This window comes from Corapipo altera, unplaced genomic scaffold, assembly GCF_003945725.1.
Source record: "Corapipo altera isolate COAL_440 unplaced genomic scaffold, ASM394572v1 46, whole genome shotgun sequence".
NCBI classification, from domain to species: Eukaryota; Metazoa; Chordata; class Aves; order Passeriformes; family Pipridae; genus Corapipo; species Corapipo altera.
Window position 1 is genome coordinate 1,298,990 of NW_020884883.1, and position 22,032 is coordinate 1,321,021.

The 22,032-nt window shown below is 34.4% G+C and overlaps 1 protein-coding gene across 5 annotated transcripts in view; it reads left to right on the forward strand.

Annotated features, from left to right (window-relative positions):
- Window positions 1-22,032, forward strand: part of CSMD1 (CUB and Sushi multiple domains 1) — a 1,093,278-nt gene that overhangs the window by 546,457 nt on the left and 524,789 nt on the right. For all 5 annotated transcript variants that reach the window (XM_027640975.1, XM_027640976.1, XM_027640977.1 and 2 more), the window contains 2 exons: window positions 3,462-3,656; window positions 16,147-16,354. In XM_027640975.1, the coding sequence (XP_027496776.1) occupies window positions 3,462-3,656; window positions 16,147-16,354 (403 nt within the window). The remainder of the gene's footprint in view (window positions 1-3,461; window positions 3,657-16,146; window positions 16,355-22,032) is intronic.

The window sequence follows — 22,032 nt, forward strand, 5'->3', positions numbered from 1 at the left end:
TAACCTTGATATATCATAAAAAATGGTTTTTACAGTTTTTTACAGTTCTGCTGTGAAGTAGCCTTTTGCCTCTGTCTGATAATGAATATTAGTGTTACATTTTAGCGTATAGATTATAAAGTTTTGAATACTTTTCTAAAAAAATAAATATGCAGCATACATAGTTAGTTTAAACAGGGAGTTAAACTTTTCGCATTTTAGCTAATTGATAAATTTCATTATGGATTTTGATCATGTACATTTTTTAAACAGTTCTGTCTAGGAGGACAGAGGTGAACTATGAGGAAAGCCTATCTTTTAGCTTCAATTTCATTAATAAGTCTTAATTAATAAACAATGCTTCAGACTGATCTGTGCTAGGAAGTGAAGCATACACACATTTTATGTCTGTCATAATGATGAAGATAGACACTTGAGGAGGAAATGTTTGGACATGAACCTGCTTTACAGTCTCAGTGCATATTTTTACTAAGACCAAATACTAAGACTAAACAGATTCTTTTTCAACCCTGTAATTTTTATTTTTATTTTTTTTCCAAAACTGGAAAGGACTTGGATGAAGAAAAAATGAGATGAAGCATACTGAGAACACTCTAGTGTTCGTTCTGTATAAAAAAATCCATTACCTTAAATGCTTCTACCTAGTATAGTTCATAACTGTTCTCAATAAATGGCAAACATCAAATTATTTCATGAATCAAGCATCTGTGATTGTGGATTCTCGATCTTATTGACAGTAGACCCCAGTAACACTACAGAAAAATATGGGTCTTTTACTGAAAATTTGGCAATGAATTTAAAGTTTGATGGTGTATATGAGTTTTGGTCAGCTAGGACTCTCATAATCCAAATATTAAACTATTCTGATCACTGTTAGGAACCTTCAAAGGAAAATTCATCTTAGGTCTAGACTAGAAACAGCAAAGTCTATGCAGATGAAACTGTGCAGCTACCTCAATATACTTCAATCAAAGTTTTAGAAAAGCACATAAATAATGTATCTGAATGCTTGATCTTGACAAGGGGTGAAATCCTGTGAACTATTATATGTATTATTGAACATGGGTATCATTCTCAGATCACTTATCTTTTACTAGGTTTTAGGAGGTTGTGGTAAAATGTGTGCCAGTTTCAGGATGCCAATTACCATATTTTCTTGAGTTCTTGACAGATGCAGTGGTCGTATTGTAGGAGACCTACAATACATCATATTGTAGGAGACCTTCTTTACACAGATAGAAGACTGAATTTCTGCAATAGAATTTCAACAGCTAGGCAATGACAGTTGTCATGTATATGGCAGATGTAGATTTGCTGTAATGTGCATCCCTCAAGAATGCAGTTTATCAGAAGTCATAATAGCTTTGAATAATGTATTTTTTTCTGATAGCACATCCCCTCATAAAAATAAATGTTGACTTTTGGATTGTATAATTTTTTGCTACATGCACCAGGTTTTTGATGAAACTACTTCATTTTACAGAGTTTTGTAAAAACTTTTTCGTTTGAAAATAACATAAAGAGTGTTACACGTATTTTCCTGTATCAAAGCAGATAATAAGTTTTTATTTCTTTTACTTGTATTGCATAATTGCCTGTGTTAGACTATCATGACTAAGACAGTAAAAAGGAGAAAGTTTACCAAGAGAGAGGTAGTATTTTTCAAAGTGCTAAAAAACATATAATAACTTATAATGGATCATTGTTTTCAACATTTTGGAATATTAATCAGTATCTTTAATTTATTCCAATTCTTCTCTTTTCTTAAAATTATTTTCTTTATTTTATATTTATTCTTTCTCATGTATGTGAATCAAACACTAACTCTCTTTCTGATGTGAATGAGTACATAAAAAGAAATACCCTATTCTATTACCCCTGCTGAAACAGTACAAAATAAGCCAGGTGTCATCTTGTTTGCTTCTACCTTTGATAGCTATTCCCACAACAATCTTAAGTAGTTCCTATAATGCACAGGAGTCTTCGATCTTTGATCTACAACATTAGTAGAACATGACTAATTCATCATTTGAGTGTTATGTGGCTTTTTCTTTCTTGCTAATATTTATAGAATATTTTGATATTTTTCTCATAAAATGATGTTGTAAGTGAAAGCATTCTCTGGTTTAATTTTTTTATCTTTATTTTTTTTTACCTTTTCAAAATTTTGTTATATAATTTGGGTTGTAAATTAAGTTCAATTACTATCCCTTAAATGCCAGTGCGACTAAGTAACGCATTAAGGGTGTGCATTCAATAATTGAACTTACATGGTATATAAGGGCTTAACTAGTATTGGTATATTGATATAATGCTTTGCAATCCTCTGAGGATATGCATATATTGAGTAATTAATTCTCTCAACATGTATGTTAGTGAGGTTGGTATGGTTATGTTTATTCTACACATGGATAGCGTAAGGAAAGAGGAGTATGGGGTGAAAGAATTTGTTCATGAAACATACAGCTTCTGACATAATACCTGAATTATATGTGAGCTTTTCAGACCACCATTTCTCTGATGAGCATGTTTATCTTCTGTGCTCTGTTCCTGATGGATTTCTTCTCTAAAGGAAATTAAAGAATTTTAGTTTATACACTTCCATGAAAGGAATGGTATGCCATTAATAAATTTCAAAGAAGTTCAAGAACAAAATCAATTCCATTTTCCTCCTCCCCTACACACTTCTGGTTTTTGTAGGTGGAGAAGTATCATCTTTAAAGTGATAACTTGTTCAGACAATCTCTTTCACATAACTAATGTTTACAAATGGTAGTAAGTTTCCGCAGTAAAGAAGGAAAATATTTCCATTCAATTCTTCCCAATGTCACTGCTTAGGTCCCTTCATATTTCTTGTTTCTTTTAACAAATATTGACTTAATTTATTTTCTAGAACCTCGACTAATTTGAAACTAAAGAGAAAAACTAACTTTTTTTGTACTTGAGACTTTAACTTACTGTCAGAGACCAGGTAATTAGCATTCTTTTAAAATGCTATTTCACCACTTAAATGAAAACAGTACATAAAGGGCTTTCTACTGCCTGCATCCATAATTATATTGTATGAATATTTTTGCAATATTTACAAAATAAAATTAAATAAAAAGTTCTTTTATTTCATTCTAAGAAAAGCAGTAAGATTTGTAGGACATTTTTCTTGATAATAGATCTGTAAGAAACTTCATTGAAAGACTGTTAGACCAAGAGCTGAGTTTGAAATTAGCTTTGAAAATTATGATCTGTTATAAACTGAAATATTTTATGCAAGTAGATTTCATAATGTAGTTTTCCTTATATGTATAAGGAATATTGTTTTAAACAAACAAACAAACAAATGAACAAGCAAACAAAAGCCAACACCAAAACCACAGCCAAATAGTTAATTATAATTGTTGGACAAGTATTCATTACTTAATTCTACAAATTTTAACTGTAACATATTTCATTCTTTTTTTTGACAGTATTACCTAGTCATACATGTGGCAACCCAGGAGAAATACCTAAAGGAGTACTTCACGGAACAAGATTCAACATTGGTGATAAAATCCGATATAGCTGTATCTCGGGTTACATTCTAGAAGGCCATGCCATGTTGACATGTATTGTGAGTCCTGGAAATGGTGCATCATGGGATTTTCCAGTTCCTTTTTGCAGAGGTAAAAATGAAGGCATGAAATATCTTTTAAATATTAAGGTAGTATTTAAACAGGAGATTAAATTAATTTATTTTGAAGTGGTTTGATATTATTTTCTTTTTTTACTTTCTAAATGTAAGTGTACTAATGTACTGTCTAAAAATTTACTACATTTTAAAGTGTAATAGCTAAAACAATAACCGTCCAGATGTTATCTGCTTATCTTTTTTTTTTCCTTTTCATTTACCTGGGACTTAGCTACATCAATTTGCCAGGCAGAACCTGACAAATGTTTTTTAAAGTTCCTGCTTTGGAAACTTGCTGCCAGGAAAAGGCTTCAATGATGTAAACTTTGAAGGGTGGTCCAGTCCCTTTGAGTCCCACTCCTGTTCAAACCATGGATAACTTCAAAGTTGTATCAGATCGCTCAGGGTTTTGCCCAGTTGAAAATTTAATATCTCCATGGATGGAGATTCTAAAGCCTCTCTGGAAACATGTTATGGTGCCTAGCTGCCCTCATTCGCATGTCCAATTTATATCAGAATTTTACAGATTATGTCTATTTCGTCTTCTTCTGTTGTGAGTCTATGAAAAGATTCTGGTTCCAGTTTTCCTAAACTAAAGAGTGTAGTGAGATTTTACTTACCCTCCACTTGTCCAAACTGAAAAATTCATTTCCTTCATCCTCTTTTCTCATACAACACATTCTTCAGCATCCTGATGATTTCAATGACCCTTCTCTGTCCAAGTTGTAGTCTGTCAATGTCAGTGTTTCTTTAGTACTGGAGGATGTACAGTGGACAAAACATTTCAGATGGGGCCTGCTTAGTTTCAGGTGGATGAGCTCCAACTCTGTCTTTAGCTGCTGGCTATGTTCTTGCTCATGCAACCCAATACGAGGTAAGCTTTCAATACTACAGAAGTGAACCACAGACTCAGCTTCTGTTTCACCAGGACTTCAGGTCCTTTTTGTTTGAGCTGCCACCTAGCAAATAATTTTTGCATGGGGTGATCCTGTTCCAGGTATAGGACTTTACATTTCTGTTTTGGAATTTCACGAGAATTCTGTCATTCTTCTGTCTTGTCAAATCCTGTCATGAAAGTCTGTCCAAATGGCAGATGCCATCTGCAAACCTTGTCAGGGTGTATTCAATCCCATACTCTAGACTGGTGAAGATATTATGTAAATTCAACCCCATTTTGAATCCTCAGGAAGTGCTTAAAATCACTGACCATAAGCTTGACTTAAAACAATTGGCCCCTGCTGCGTCAGCCTGATAGTCCAGACATCTTTCACTCATATATTAGTCTACCCCTTCAGTCCATATGCCCCCAATTTATCTACGAGGACAGAGTGGAGAACTGTGTTGTGAAAACTTGGTTGACATCAAGCTAAATCCTTTCATAAAAGAAAACAGTGAGACAGTCAAAAATGATTTATATTGGAAAAAGCTGGCTGTTCCTGTTCACCTTTTAGTGCTTTGTGTGCTTGTTTTTGATAAACATTTTCAGCACAATTTTCTGGAGATCTGAAGTGAACTTGACAGATAGACAGTTGCTAGAATCCTTGCTTTTTTGAAAATAAAAAGTGAAAATTCCTCAGTCAGGAATTTTCTGTTCAGTCCCAGTAGCCTCCTGCTATGCTTATATATATGTACATAAATAGATGCATCATTCTTGAACTATGAGAAAGCTGCCCTTGAAGTCAAACAAGCTCTGCTGGGCCCTCTAGCCCTTCAAGACATCAGCTCATGAGATCCTGTTTCCTACTTCACAAAGAGGCTGAAATCTTCTCAGCTGAAGCCCAAGGAATTGATTCTATAACTTGCCTTGCTTGCTTCCCTCAAGATTTTCTGCTAATGATTATTGTGACCAAAGCTTCTGTTGAATATCCCTTATTTGTATGGTTCTTTGCTCCTTATACCTACTTGGCCTGTCCAGTGCCTACATTAATAAAATTATTTGTAGTGACCTCAGAACTCTAGTGCTTTACTTACTCTCTGCTATGCTGTCATCCACAGAGATGGGGGAATGGTTAAAATCTCTGATGGTAACCAGACTCTGTGTCTGTGAAACTTCTAGTGCTTTAAAGGTTTTGACTACTGCTTGATCAGATGGTCTGTAGCAGATATTCATCATAATGACCTCTCTCTTGACTCTTCATTCCTATTCTAGCCCACAGGAGCTCAAGAGCTTGTTGCCTGTAGCACTGCAGAGAGAACTCTGTTGATTCAAGATCCTACTTTGTGTAACGTGCAGCCTGTCTTTTTCTTCCTGCATTTTCTAAGAGTCAGTCTGTCCTCCAGTTGGGTGAACTGTCCCACTACATCTCTGATCTTGATAACACCACAGTTCTGTGACTGCATATGCACTTCCAGTTTCTCCAGTGTGCTTCCCATGATGAACATTTTTGCATGCAGACACTTCAACTGGGCTTCCAGTCATGTTGCTTTCTGAGAGGGTGGGCGAGAAACATTCGTTGCCCTGTCCCATGTGTTCTTCCCTGGGCCTGTTAACCCACTTGCCTTTATAGTTTTGGCCTTTGTCCCTGACAAATGTACTTTAGAGCTTGCTTCACCAGGTCAACAAAACTGTTTCTGCCCTCCTGTCCTCATTCCTTGAAGAGGATTCTGTGGTCAAAGAGGTCAAAGCCTTGTTGCCCAGCACCAGCTCCTTAGTCAAGTGTTCTTCTACAGGAATCTGATACTCCTACCCAAACTTTTCCTCTTGTATTAAGGAGAACCCCCGTGGTCTCCTGTGCTCTTCACCCTAATCTTATGCCCTTTGGACACACTTCACTGCTGACACTCTCCCTTGGCAGTATTTTTCATACCCATGTGGATGAGTAACAAAGGGAAGTTATGGCATTCTGTAATAATTTGTAAAGGTTACTTGTGACTGAAGGGTCTCATAATGTAACTCCTCACAGCAAAGAAATATTTTATAAATTTCTGTGCTCCGAAACAAATACAAGGATTAGTGTTTAAAACCAGTAGAATTTTAAGTAGTTTTTGTTGTTTGTATTTGATTTAAATCAGTAATTAACAGAGATTTTTTTTACTAGTGCTTCAAAACAGAAAGAAAACAAAAATTTTCTAGCCATTCAGTGTCTGATCTTAGATGTTAGGGGTTTTTTTTGTCCTTCTAATAAGGTATAGTAAACAGGTTTCAAAAAAATATACATGTCACAAGTTCATGATATGATCAGTGTGTACTAAATATTTGTTATATTTCTGCAGATACTACCATTTTTGGCAATGTTTACTACATACAAATATCTTTAACAGGACTGAAATTTTGTTCATAATTTGTAACTCTATGAATTAAACCTAATAAAAAAATCAAATGGGGTCCTAAACCTTCTGTAGAACTTACATGAAATCCAAATAATTCTGTATACGTTTTCAAGACATGAGGAACATAACAGAAAAGTTATTTAACAGTTAATGATTTGTGTGAACTCAGCCATTCCCTCAGTGGATTTTTAGAGTTTATGTGGAATGTGGATTTGATGAGAGATTTTAGACATTCTTTATTTTATTTCATTTTGTCAGTCTGGAACATATGCCATGAGATAACCCTTTCCATTCCCTATGTCTTCAAGCAAGAAATGTTCCCCTATTGTTTCTCTAAGAACCTTGATCTTTTCCATGAAAGCATCTTTTGTTACAGTTTTGTTTCCAGATGGTATTCTTCTTTCTTGTCATCATAAACTAATTTCATGGCAAACATGCATGATAGCATAACAGTTAGATAAAGCTACGAGTTTCATATTCTGAAAAATCCTAACAACCTTGTTCTCTGTGGTATGTTTCCCTAACTTCGCTGATGCTGAAAAATTACTATTTTCTGCCGTTGTGTTGCTTAATAATTTCAGAAGCATTAAGAAGCTGATGTCTATTTTTGTACTAATTTGTACATTGTCTAACTGTACAACTGTTTTTTTTGCTTGAAGAATTCCTAGTGAATTACTAAACCTCAAGGGACATGTAAACAGCATGACAACGTTGGCTCTTGTATCTGCCATTTTGTTTCTTTGGCTGCTACTCAGTTCCAGAGGTTTGTTTTTTAAAGTATAACTATAATGAGAGTGGTGGAGCTGAACTGTGCTGTAGACTCATTAATGGCCTAGAATGAACTCTGAACAGAAATCACATGAGCAATTAGTGCCATTTTTAGAAAGTTTGAAAATTTGACTGTCAAGAAATTTGCTTTTTTTTGTTTGTTTTTTTTCTTTCAATAAAAAACCCCAGATCCCCCAAAATAGAAAACAACCCCCAGAGAAAAGTTCAAAGGTAAATCCTGAAAGACAAGGTAATTATTAAAACTTAGTCCTGTTTTTCCATATGGACTTTTCTGTAATAAAAATATAATCAGAAAGTACCATGAGTTTCTGCAAAAAAATTGTATACATGGCTTACAAAAATATTCAGAGAGAATAAATGGCCCACCTAAATCCTGTTCTTACTTTTTTTCCTGATAATTAAAAGGTCTTTGTTGTCTCATTCTCAGCTACCATAATAGTGTCACCCAAAACATTTGCCTTCTTTGTCTTGAGGTTGAAATACTGTGCAGTACAAGTCTGAAACATTTTGAAAGTTAATTTCATTCTCTTCAGTAGTTCCCCTAATAGCTGATTTATGATATGTGACTACTTCTAAATGAACTTTGTATAATTAGGTTCTCAATTCTCAGTAATTTTGAGAATCCCTAGTTGATTATAGTTGCATGAGTCAAGATTTTTATGAAGCTAACATTAGGAATACAAATTGGATTAGTGATATTACAACGGTAAGCTTTTTCTCACAATGAAAATAGAACATGTAATATATTATCATTAAAAAGACATCCAATTATTGGAGGGAAAATAAAGAAGATATACCAGTAAAAGAGATCATATGTTGGAAAGGTCCAAAAGGAATAAGTAATAATTAATCAGGTTTCAGATTTAAGAAATATTATTGCAGAAATATTTTGGTGAAAAATATATATTTTACATATATAGATATACATATAAAATAAAGAGATACTCCTAGATAAAGGGAGAAAGGAAGAAGAGTCTATGATTCACTGAAGACTAAAATAAACTGAATACAGAGATTCAGAGCTGACATTTTTGAAACAACTAGCAAAGAGAAAGTTATGGTTTTGGTGTTACCAATACCTTCTAAGGCATCAAGTAATTCTCTCATGTAATTTCTTCTCACCCTCTGAGATTTAGACAAATATGATGTAAAGTAAATACACAAGTATCCCCAGAAATGCCAAGGCAGTGGAAAGAATTCAAAGGTTTATTCAGAAGGCCAGAACATGAAAAAACTTACAAATACCTCACAGTGCTGTTAAACACTGGGCCCCAGGGAGAAAAAGGCAAGTTCCCGCCCTCTTCAGGGCCTTTAATATCCTGAAGTATCCTGTTTCTCCCCCACCTTCCCAAGGCCTCTGTACGTACTGTCAAGGTTATCTCTCTCCAGCATAGCAGAGAGAGAGAACACAACTGTCTCTGCAAACCCCTCTGCACTGCAGAAGGGTAAAAAAAACAACAAACATCTAACCCTCTTGAGAAGGTACTTTGCAGGCTTCCTAAGCAAAATCAAGTTTCTAGTTTTCCTTTTACGAATTCTTCTGAAAGCACAACTATTCCTATATATGGTTTTATAAGTTTAAGGTAGAGGAAAAAATGTCCAAATCCCACAATTTGTTCATGTTTGCAATTTAAAATAAATTAAAAAAAAAAAAGGAAAGAAAAAGAACATTTCCCAATAATTCTGCTTATTGATGTTACATTAAATGGTAAAATTGGAATAATTTTCCAAATCTAATCCTTAGAGTGACATGGCCAATTCCTGTCTGAGCAATTATGTTCCCTTTTAGAATAATCTAAATTATTGTAATGTTTACACTGAGATGAAATTTGGAAAAAAACTTCATTGTGATTAACAAAGTAAGAAGTCAGAGGAGAGTTTCAGGAAAAACAGATAGAATATACAGTGTAATTTTTTACACAGTAAGATAACACCCAGCACAGATATGGACACAGCTACAAGTATTCATTCTTATATCTGTGTGTGTATGTATATGCATACATATATATTTACACATACATATAATTATGTTTAGACGTTCTTGTTCTAGTTTGTGTCAGTAGGTATGGAGGGACCTGATAAAAAAATGAAAGTATGCCAGATCAGAGGTTGATCTGTGAAATAACGTGCACGGAAGATGGGAACAAGTGAAAATATGAGCAAATGAAATTGTACAATGGAAACATAGCAGAAGTATCCACAATGATGAAGTAAATTCAAAGAACAAAAACCAAGCCTTCGGTCTGACCATTAGGAACATAGGCATAGTTAATGTCAGAGGAAGATTCATTTGCTAAAAATGAAAAACAAACCTCAGGGGCAGTCATAAAAAGATGAAGGATTTGATAAATGAATGTAGACTTCTGGGAATAACTGGATTAACTTTTCAAATTATAAAAAAGAAAAAAATGTTAAATTTGCAACAGTCATTAATGTGTTCTCAAAGAATCCAACCATTTCTGTTTTGCTATAAAATTAGGGCTTTACGATTAATTTGTTGTAGACTGTTGCTTTAAGGGATCATTATCAGTGTTAAAAATATACTCTCAAGTGAAGGATAATCATATCACTGGAAAACAGCTTAGGATACTTAATTGAAGAAGAAGATAATATTTACAAGATATCCAGAAGACTGATGTTTTTATTTCTGTGGAAGAGGGAGTATGAGGTTACTGCTGACTAAATTTTGAACTTTTTAACCAAAAACCAAGTTTTTGCATAAAAAATATGGCAAAGTGGGAGTTTTGATTTTAAATTTGCTCAAGTATGAACTACCAGTTAATAGATGAACTTTTCTGCCAAGTGAACAAATAATTAGTCCGTCACCATTTTTGTATTATTTGAAATTTATAACTCTGTTGACTATGAGATCAGATATCCTGTCCAGAGTGGATGGAGGGGAATTAGGTCTTTATAACATAACAAACTGATATGATAGAATAAATAATTAAAGGTTACTAAATTAGGCACAATATTTATAAATTAAAAATGACCAGTACAAGACTACCCATCTGAGTCCAATATTGTCAGGACCCATAACTACAGGATGACCCTACTGGAGTCTATTTAGATCAAGCTCACTGAAATCTCAAAGATAAAATGTTCATCTACAGCTGCAGCGGTTGCCCATAGGTCTTTAAACAAATTGCAACAATTTGTGTGTTTCTATTTTGTGCATACTATTAACTTGATGTGAGAAATCTTATTATTTAATATATGTGAAATAGACCCTGTTTTCCTAAACCACAATAATGTCTGAAATTTTAACAAAAAAAAAGCCATTCTACTTAAAGTGCAATATCAATTATTTTGAAGTGCCCTTTGACAACCGTGGAGAGAGAAATAAAATTAATCTTAGATGCATGGTCAAATGAGTATTTAATTTATGTGAAGTTAATCAACAACAATAGAAGAAATTGAGAAAGGAAGGCAAACTGATTAGAGCACTTATTTGGGATGCAGTACTTCTGAATTCAAGTGATGATAGGAAAAAATGAACAACAACTTCTGACGAGTTTCTATTTTTTATAACAGAGAAAAGAAACATAGGTGTTGGCTTTTACCTATTCAAAATAAAGTCTGTAAAAGTCTAAAATAGTAAAGGAGATAAGCAAGTAGAGGTGTATATTTTGGTTAAAGAGCTGGCTGACTGTTGCAACTAAATTAGGTAAATTAGTTATCTGCTGAATGCGTAATGCTTATGCTACACCATTGTAACACTTCGTGATGATTTTGGTGGTTATGAATCTGGCATTTGAGCAGTTTGACAGTTGGCACTGAAATGCTAAAATTTATTTTTAAACTAGTCATTGATATACTATGACTTGTTTTTAGTTTTTTTGTCAGTAAGACATTTTAAAACGGTAATTTCAAAGTCCTATTTTAAAAAATCATTTAACTATCTCCTCATATTAAACATTTCCAAAATACACAAAGCATGTGTTTGTGAAGGTAATAATTCGTGATTATTTCCTACATGTGTTCCCTGTACTGAAGAATTTTATTTAATGAGGTACAATTATCTACTTTTTCATTAATGAATTACAGCAAAATACACTTAATAAGGAATTGAAAAAATCACAGAATGTCTCAAGTTGGAAGGGGCCCATAAGAATCCTTTACTACAATCCCATGGTCCTTGCAGGACTACCTGAAATTAAACCATATGACTAGGAGCACCATCTAGATGCTCCTTGAACTCCGACAGGTTTAGTGCCTGGTGAGCCTGTTCCAGTGACTGACCATCCTCTCAGTGAAAAACCCTCTTCTAATGTCCAGTCTGAGCTTCCTCTGACACATCATCATTCTGTTCCCTTGTGACATATTGATGGCCATCAGAGAAAGGAGATCAGCATCTCCCTCTCCACTGCCTGCCTTGAGTAAGATGTGGACTGTGATAAGGTCATTCCTCAGCCTTTTCCAGGCTGAACAAGCCGAGTGACCTCAGACTCTCCTCCTAAGTCTCATCCTCAAAACATTCTCTGCACACATTCTAATAGTTTGATGTCCTTATATTGAGACATCCAAAACTGCACACAGTACCTGAGGTGGGGCACCCCAGAGCTGTGTAGAGTGGGACAATCTCCTCCATCGACCAGCTGGTGATGCTTTGCCTGATGCCCCCCAGGACACGGTTGACCCTCCTGGCTACCAGGGCACTGCTGACTCAGATTCAACTTGCCACCTACCACGACCTCCAGATCTCTCTCCATGGTACTGATCTCCAGCCTCAATAAAGAAAGAACTATTTCAATGATACTTTTAATAAGGCAGGATAAATAATTTATGGTTATGGTTTATTTAGAACCCTTTAAAGCTTCTATTTTCTTTAAATGATAAGACTTATAAAATGTGACTCGGGATGACAGTATGTCATTTGATGACAATTTATAAAATCTCACAGAAGTTTTTAATTGCATCTATTCTGTTGCTAGTGATAAGGAGGTAAGGAAATGACTACCAATGACATCAGAAAAAAAACTTTATTACTATGAAGGTTGTGTTTTAAGTCAGAACTATATTTTTGTCAGTTATGTTGCAAGAGTAACATGGTAATATGATCTTTCACATGAAGACCTTTCATTATAAACTGGAATAGCAAGTACCAATCATTCACATTCAGATTTTAAATTAGTTTGGAAAGGTTAGCTAGGTATAAAGTTTGGGGTTTTTTTTCTAAGGCAATAAACATTATTTTACTTGCTTAAAGATTTTATTATTTTTTGTATAAAAAAAGACATATAGAATGCAGAACAATGTATTCTGGAAAGCATTTGCTTGGTGAGGAGAGGAAAGTCTTTTAAAAATGATTGAATGTTCAAAAGATATCTAAACCAATGTAAGGGAAGGTTTCTAAAGATACTGGGTTTATTGTTACCGTATCCTTGGCTGTAGGCGTAGCAAGGCTTGCATCTCACTTGTAGCAAGATCTCATTTATGCAAAACACATTTTACCAAAATTGTCAGATTATTATTTTTGGTGAAATTACTCTTTCTAGTTTGAAGAAAAATGAATAGTTTTTCGTTGACTGCCATGGTTCCTCATTGGTACTTTTGATTTTTTGTGTACATAAACTTGATGGATATGTTTATCTGTTTTATCCAAGCTACACATCTATACAGTATGCATATTTTTTGTCAAGTGGTGCCAGCCATATGTTTTTGCATGTGTACTTTATATGAAATGCATATTCTCTAAATTCAGAGCACTTAATTCCTGACTACTGAGAGATCCAAATGTTTGTAGCTTTATACTTGAAGTAGTCATTTATGCTGATACAAACAGCATTTTGTGCAGTTGCTTACAACTTGAAAATAACCATAAATGTTTGGAATTAATTACTTGCACATTTTAAATTACAATTTGTAAATCACATAGAGTTTGAATTCACAAAGCCTCAGGCAGTATCTGCTATCAAATTACTCCAAGCACTGCAATGCATTAAGATTCCCAAGCACTGTTCTCACTCTCTCAAAAGCTTAACATAGGGAAGCCATGGCCAAAAATGACCGTCAGTCCAAGGAGACCAACTAGCTCTGGGGTCACCTGGTGAACACAACCTAAGTCCAGACAGTTTGTTACCTACCCTCTGAGCAGTGTGGCCACATCCTTCCTGCCTGTGCTCACTCTTAGGCAATGTATTATACTTTAGTATTCAACAGTCTGGTTTCCTTGGCCTGTGTGTCACTTATGATGAAGGAAATTCCCAAAATATAGGCTCCTGGAACATGGGAAATATGTCAGGAAAAAAAAAAAGCAACCCCGACAAACAGATGCTTTTGCTGGGGTCCTCCCTTACATATCTACATCTGTCAGAGAAAAAACACTAAATCTTTCATTCAAGTTGTTTTCTGCTGTCTGATGTTTCCTTTTCATTTCTGGGCTAACTTGGTTTCTAGCAAACCTCTTCAAAATGGTGTTATAAATAGATTAAAGAGCTATGCATCCCTCTGGGCATATATCTGTAGTAGTCTGAGTTCCTTTGGCTCTCATTGGTAATGCACAGTGTATAAATTTAGAATTTTTCACGTGATTGCCAGAAATAATAAACTACATGCCAGCTGTAAAATTCAGAACTTTAGAGCTCAAAGCTTATTCAAGGGCTCTGCAGCAGGAACAGTGAGTAGTATTGTAATTACCACTAGCATGTTACTTAATGTCAGTATAAACACAGTGGGAGATGGTGTAATTGAAAATGCTGTCATAACAAAATTTAACAGGAGCAGATAGTACCAAAGAGTTATGGCTGACTTAGGATTTTGCATGTCTTACTGGTTACCCTGGATGGGAAAAGTCTGCTTGCTGGCTTTCAAGAATACAAGTTGAACTGTTATGATTTAGTAAATGAAACTTAAAAGTACTGGCACAGAATGCATGAAGTTAGTTTGCTTTATTTTGCTGGGCTGGATGATGATATAAAATGAAGTATTACAAAGCTATTCAATTGAAAAAAAAAAACAAACAAAAAACCACCACAACAAAAGACATGAAAAAAGAGTCATTCTAGATATCAGTGGATAACAAACGTTGATTCTCCTTTCTGATTTATTATAGATTTACGGTAGTTTTCAAATTATTTTAATCCTTGCATATATTATGCACCAGGAAATTTGACTCTGATCCTTGGCTATCCATGGTTCTTTAATGTTCACTTCCTTACCTCTTCCATTCCTCAGAGGCACAATTGTCCCTTTAATATGCACCATATAAAAACCCAGATATTGAGGAAGGAATCATAGAAATGCCCAGATTTCACCAAAAAAAAAGAAATCTCTTAGGAGAGTAGATCTTTTTCCTTTGATTCACATGAATCCTTTTTCCTTCAAAACTTCCTTTGAAGTTCACTTTCAACGACAGGCTTTCAATTGTGATTGAGAAGAGCAGTTCTACTGCTACCTGTCTGTTGTCTTAATTAGCTATTCAGTTTTATCCTAATTAGACTATAAGTTCCTTGTGTTATGCACCTTTCTTAGTCCTTTGTTTTCAAATCTTCACACGCACTTACAGGATGCATATAACGATAATAGCAGTAACTAAAGATAAATATGAAATGCTTCTCTTCTGATCATTCAGCTATGCAGAAATATTTTTAATTACTATTACTTTAGCTTTCATAGACAGTTGTCCAACACCGAAAGCCACTTGATGAATTTTTAATTTCTTATGCCAATGAATTGTATGGATGGCATATTTTCTTAGGGATTTTTAATTGTATGTTTTAATTCCAAATGCTACTAATAATCAGCATATTTTTAAAGCTTATCCTCCTATGCTGTGTATTTTTCTGAAATTTTACTAATAACCATTAAAAATATACATGGATGGAAGATCCATTTGACAACAAAACCTTCTGCATTCATTTGCCATCTGTAAACATCCTGATTCAGAACAAAAATCCGAGAAAGGATAATATAGTTTTATTAATGCTTTCTAGTTTAGGAGTTCACTTAAATCTATAAGGATATTTTTTCTGCAGTTGTTTATAGTTATAAGAAATGAGTGAGAGAGGTCTTTAGAAAGAAGTGTTTAATATTTTTAAATTTGTATCACAGAGAAAAAAGTGTATTTCTGTGATTTTTTGCCCAGTTCTTTCTTAGGCCTGTTCTGTGCACACTTTCACAGAGATAGATTCTCCAAATCAGCTCATACTAGGTGTCTCTGCTAACCTTCATTCGTGTTTGACCTGGTGCTAAAGTGACATCAACAAGGAAAAGAAGTAAAAAAAAAAACAAACCAAAAACCTTTACAGCTTAAAGACCAGAAAATGTTCCATTCACCTGGATAATATTTTGTTTCTGTGTGTACGTGGGTACTCTATGGGTACTTTATGCAAAGAGAAGAGCTGGGTTTGCTATGGTAGAAGCCAGGATAATGTTTCATTTATTTAAAGCACAACTTCACTAGTATTTCATATTCTGTTCATCAGCTGAAGGAGCTTGTGGAGGAACACTACGTGGAACGAGTGGAACAATTTCAAGTCCACACTTCCCTTCTGAGTATGAAAATAATGCTGATTGTACCTGGACCATATTGGCTGAACCAGGAGACACCATTGCTTTGGTCTTTACTGACTTCCAGTTGGAGGAAGGATATGACTTCTTAGAGATCAGTGGAACAGAAGCACCATCAATATGGTAAGTCAGAGATCTTGTAAAGATCTAATTTTATTGTTTTCTTTTTGGTTTTCATTTTTGGTGCCTATTTTGGAAAGATATTAGAGGATATTTAAGATATTTTCTACCTGTTAGTAATTTTCTCATTTTCTTTGGACCCTTTCACCTTTCAGAACTAAAAAAAAATTTCCTCCACCTTCAAGAGCTATATTTGTAACGGAGCGTTTATTGACGTTACATATTTAAACTTGGTATTAGAACATTTTCTGATGTTGTGTCTTGAACAGCTTATTGTGATATTGTACTCTAACAATGAAACTAGTGAGCAAAAGGCAGCCTCACAGTAAAACAGGAATATATAGACATCTAATAAATGCCATCTTATTCTAAACAGGTTATAATTCAGTCTTACTGCATATGCTCATGTATGAAAGTTTTATCATCTTATGTTAGCTGATGTTAAAACTGTTTTCTTAGCAGTATTAGGGCTTAGTAATTATAATACTAAATCTATATTCTCTGTACTGAGTAAAAAATGATAGTCCTGTCATTGGAAATGGATTAAATTGGAGAAGTTTGTATTATGATTTCTCTGCAGGCTACATATGCAGGTTTTTCATTCTTTTCATCTCTGAGAATGTCTTGTGCTTGACATATGCACCATTGCTATAAAATGTAACCTAGAAAAAATACAGATCTGGTCACAGATGACTGATGGTTATTGTCTTCAGAACGCCTTTCTGGAGATAGAAAGCAATCTTACTATTATTTTGATGTCATAGCAGGCTAGACAGTGCAATATGTTAATAATTGTGAAGTTCTAGGTAGCATCTGATCTGTTGAAAAACTATCAAATAAAAATGTGTGGTTAACTACGCTAGGCAAATATGTAAATTCTTTGTTTTGAAGATACATGTAGATCTATATCACTGGAATACTCTCTAGCATTTCCAAATGACCAAAAGTTGTGTAATGGCAGTGAAGCAGCTTTGTATCAAATTAATTGCTCATGTCTGACTGTCTGAAGCACAGTACACGAGTATCCTGTTACCTCTCTCTCATACACAGACCTGCACAATAATCATCAATGCCGATGTTTCCTTCTTAGAGGTTGAAGGGGAGGAACTAATGCAATTTTTCTGCAGAACATTAAAGTCTATCCATTTCATTTTGTGTAAGAGACTCTGGTAGACACCTAATAACATATTTGTGCTTTTTTTGCAAGAAATTGGTCTGTTATTGAACAATAAACATGCAAATATAGGTATAACTTTACATTTACAGTCACATATACATATCTGTTCTTCCAAAGATTTCTGGTAATAGATGAGATAGAAGAATATGAGCAGAAAGCAGTGGAAACATTCTGCATTGATCTCATATAATAATATAATCAGTGTTATGTTGGAAATCAGGGATACAATAAGTATCTTATTATATGTATCTTATTTCTCCTACTTTTCTCTACATTTTGCTTGTTTCCCTTGATATTTGGTTTTTTTAGAGTTGAAGATTTTATTTTCTTAATAATGCTAAACTCTGATTGCTAAAAACTATGGATTTATTGTAAATTCCTAAGATCATAGAATCATAATATAGTTTGGGTTGGAAGAAACCTTTAAAGGTCATCTAGTCATACTGCTCTGCAGTGAGCAAGGACATCTTTGACTGAATCAGGCTGCTGAGAGCCCCATCCAACCTGACCTTGAATGTTTCCATGGATGGGGCATCTACCACCTCTCAGGGCAACCTGTACCAGTGTTTCACCACTCTCATTGTAAAAAAAGTCTTCTTTATATGTAGTCTAAATATACCCTATTTTAGTTTATAACCATTATGCCTTCCCCAGTTGCAACAGGATCTGTTAAAAAGTTTGTCCCCATCTTTCTTGTAAGCCCCCTTCACGTACTGAAAGGTTGCAATGAGGTCTTCACAGAGTCTTCTCTTCTTTAGATTGAACAGCCTCTCTCAGCCTTTCCTCATAGTAGAGGTGTTGAATCTCTGTGATTGTTTTTGTGGCCCTTCTCTAGACTCACTCTAACAGGTCTATGTCTTTCCTGTGCTAAAATAGAGCTGGACACAGCACTCCAAGTGGGATCTTATGAGAGCAGAGGGACAGAATCCCTTTCCTTGACCTGCTGGCCACACTGGTTTTGCTGCAGCTCAGCATACGATTGGCTTTCTGAGCTGTGTGTACACTGCGAGCTTATATCCAACTTTTCAACCACCAGCAGCCGCAAGTCCTTCTTGACAGGGCCGCTCTCAGTCTGTTCATCCCCCAGCCTGTGGTGATACCAGAGGTTACCTGGACTCTAGTGCATCCTCTTGCCCTTGGCCTTGTTGAACCTCTTGAGTTTCCCATGAGCCCACTTGTCAAGCTCATCCAGGTACCTCTGGGTGGCATCACATCCCTCAGGTGTGTCAACCTCACCACACATCTTAGTGTCATCAGCAAACTTGTGGAGGGTGCACTTGATCCCTCTGACCAATGTCACTGATGAATATTAAACAGTATCACTGATACAGGATAGTATCAGGATTAGTACAGGATCACTGAAGGAAGCTTGGAAAAACTATGGGAAGTTTTGCAAGAAATGTTTAAAGGATTATTGGATAATTTGGAATGAAGCAACACATTCAGTTATATTTAAGCCAGAACAGTTACCATAGTGACATTAGAGCCACACTAAATGTAGTGCATGCTGTAATCTGCTAAAATCAGCTGTATGTTTAAATGGGAAGTTGTTCCATACTTAAAACTAATGGTCTAGAGGTGTATCATCTTAAAATGTGAGTTTTTCCTAATTGCTCCCTTTTATTGTATCTGGCATCAATTCAACAGTTTTATACATTATTCTGTATTAGAAGACACATATTCCATTAGCATGGTTTGGTAATTATGATTGTTTTTTCACTTAAAGGAATATTTATTGTAAAATAAACCTAATATTATCCTAGTGAAGAACATAGAAAGACACATATATGAGCACTGTAAAAGCTAGAAAGAGAATAAGAATGAAGAAAATAATTTCAGACTGATGATTCTTTAGTGATTTTAGTGTATGATGCAATAGGTCTGGATTACTCCCTCCAAACATATCTACAAGGTTAGAAACAGTTCCAACTTCTAACATTGCAGTAAAAACTGGATTGACTTTTTTTAAGTAAAACAATGGAAATGCTAGAGCAAGTAGAGTCTAAAAGCTGAGATAATCTGATGTATGTATAAAATATGGATATGAGACTTTTAATTATAGCAATTATATAGGTTATATGTCTTATTCCTATATAATAATAATATTAAACATATTATATTACTTATATGCTTTACATCTTTTTAAACCTTCTCTAAGATGTTCAATTAATTTCCATATTATATAGCTGATCATTGGTTTGTTTTCCAATGCATTGAAAAGGAAGAAGGGATTTGTTTACCTTTTCTAATTTTAAAATAATTTATACAGTCCATCCTAATGGAATATGTTTATAAAATATTCAAGTACCATTACTTCACTATTTATTTTATGTCCATGATACAATGAGAGTGTCTAAAGCCATTCAAGTTTTGTTTGTTGGTTGAATTTTTTTTGTTTGTTTTTGTTTGTTTTTACCTAATTAAAGAACAGTTATATAGCTCTGGATCTTGAATGGATATGCACCTACAGGTGATGACACTTATAATTCTGCTTCGAATCAGTATAACTGTTAACATGGATAAAAAGATGAACATCAATGTTTGCAAAATTAATGGGAAACAGGCAGAACAGGCTTTTTCACCTGTGAAGGAAGTATAAGTATTATCAGTTAGACTGTAGATGAAAGAAACCTTTTTGAATTTGAATAAATAGATTAATTTGCTGTTACATACATGTAAAATATATTTATTTTGAGTTGGTAAGCACATAAACAGTTCTTCTGGGAGCATAAAAGAAAGACTGCCTCTTTATTATGTCTAGAGTCCATCTCCAAGTCCATCTTTTGATTCTGAAGATCTCCTCTGTTGTTGATTATTAGAACTTAAAAAAAAAAATAATTCTGCACATGGTATAACACTTTTAAAATACTTTCAGACATGTCTCTTTAGACTTCAGTTTAAGTTAGATGCTACTTAAATTTAAATCAAGGTTGGACCTAGAGGTAGTGTTTAGGAGTATCTTAAAACCCCAGACAGTTTTGAAGTAAAGCCAGAAATATATTACTTAGGGAAAGCATCCTATTGAAAATCTCTTAGTCTTTCCCAAGACTCCTCCTTGAGGCAGGTGTGGGATTTTATTATTATTATTTGTATGTTAGGTAAAGCTGGGCAATTCACAGGGGCATAGATTAGCCCAACTCAGGTTTTTTCACGTAAATGTGACTTTGCCATAATTTTTACAAGATCATCAAATTATCTCAGAGGGTTACATTGTGCAGGAAAAGTGATTATGATACTAGGAATAATTCTGCAACTATTTTTTAACTTGAAACCTTAATACAGAAAAAATTTCATTCAAAAATTATTTTTGTCCTCTTTTACCTTATAATGCAAATTGTATCTTACTGTGCTTCAATTTAAACCCAAATTTATTATCCTTCTCATTTTTTTCAGTATTTACCAGTGCAGAAGAGTGAACTACACTTTGTACTTTTTAGTCTAAATTAATTTCCTAATACTATTTAAAAATACCTTTAAGATTATTCTGACTTCCTTATAAATTACCTCAATATCCTGGTGAAAGGCCATAAAAATGTACGTGGATGCGAGAGTGATTTGGAAGCAGTAATAATGAATTGCTATAATCTTGGCATACAATTAGACATTAATACCTGGAGTCATACGAAACTCGCTTTTTATTTCTGTGTTAATGAATAATTCTTATAGCAACTGGATGCTATTTTGTGTTTCTTAGATAAATACACCAGTTCAAAGACTGAGATACGTATCAAAATAGTAGGACTTTGATCTGCATGTTTTCTGTCCTGTTTTTAGATATCGGTCTTAATCTTAATTACCACCCTTTTTGTGAGGGGTCTATGGCAAAGTAATGCATGAGATAATGGAGTGGTCTAAATCACCTTTTTGATAGACACGTATGGCAGTAGATCCAGACATATGAGCTGAATGTTTAGTTCAGAATTACATAATTAGACAGCTAAAGAGCACCATCTATTGGTTTACTATCGCTTGTGGATGCACCTTCAATAAGGTTGTTGTTCTACACCAGAAAAAGGCTTAGTGGCATACCTGTGGCAACATAAGGTACCATTTTCATTTCCTTCTACGTCAAGTGAGAAAGGATATGTCATGACCACGCAACAAAAGGAAGGCAGTTAGATTCCATCTTTTTCCTTTGAGAACACTATTAGATTTTTATTAATTTATGTGTAATTACTTGTTTGTTTTAGCTTCTTTAGAGATATTCTGATCACCATCCCCTTTTTTGTCACTAATGAAACTCCGTAAAGTCATATGCTTGTCTTGGAGTTACTGGTAAAGGATTCTATTGCTAGTTTTTGGAAGGTCTTACTTTTCTTCAGCTTTTAACTGGACTTCCCCTATTACCTGTCCATCAGATCTGCCATGAAACACATTTCATTTTAATTTTTTTTTTTTGCAAATGAGTTACATAGTTACCTTCAAATTCTTTCCATTGAGTTTCATATTGCAAAGTTTTCAGTTACTATGTAAAAAATTACATAATATATCCCATTTGAAAATC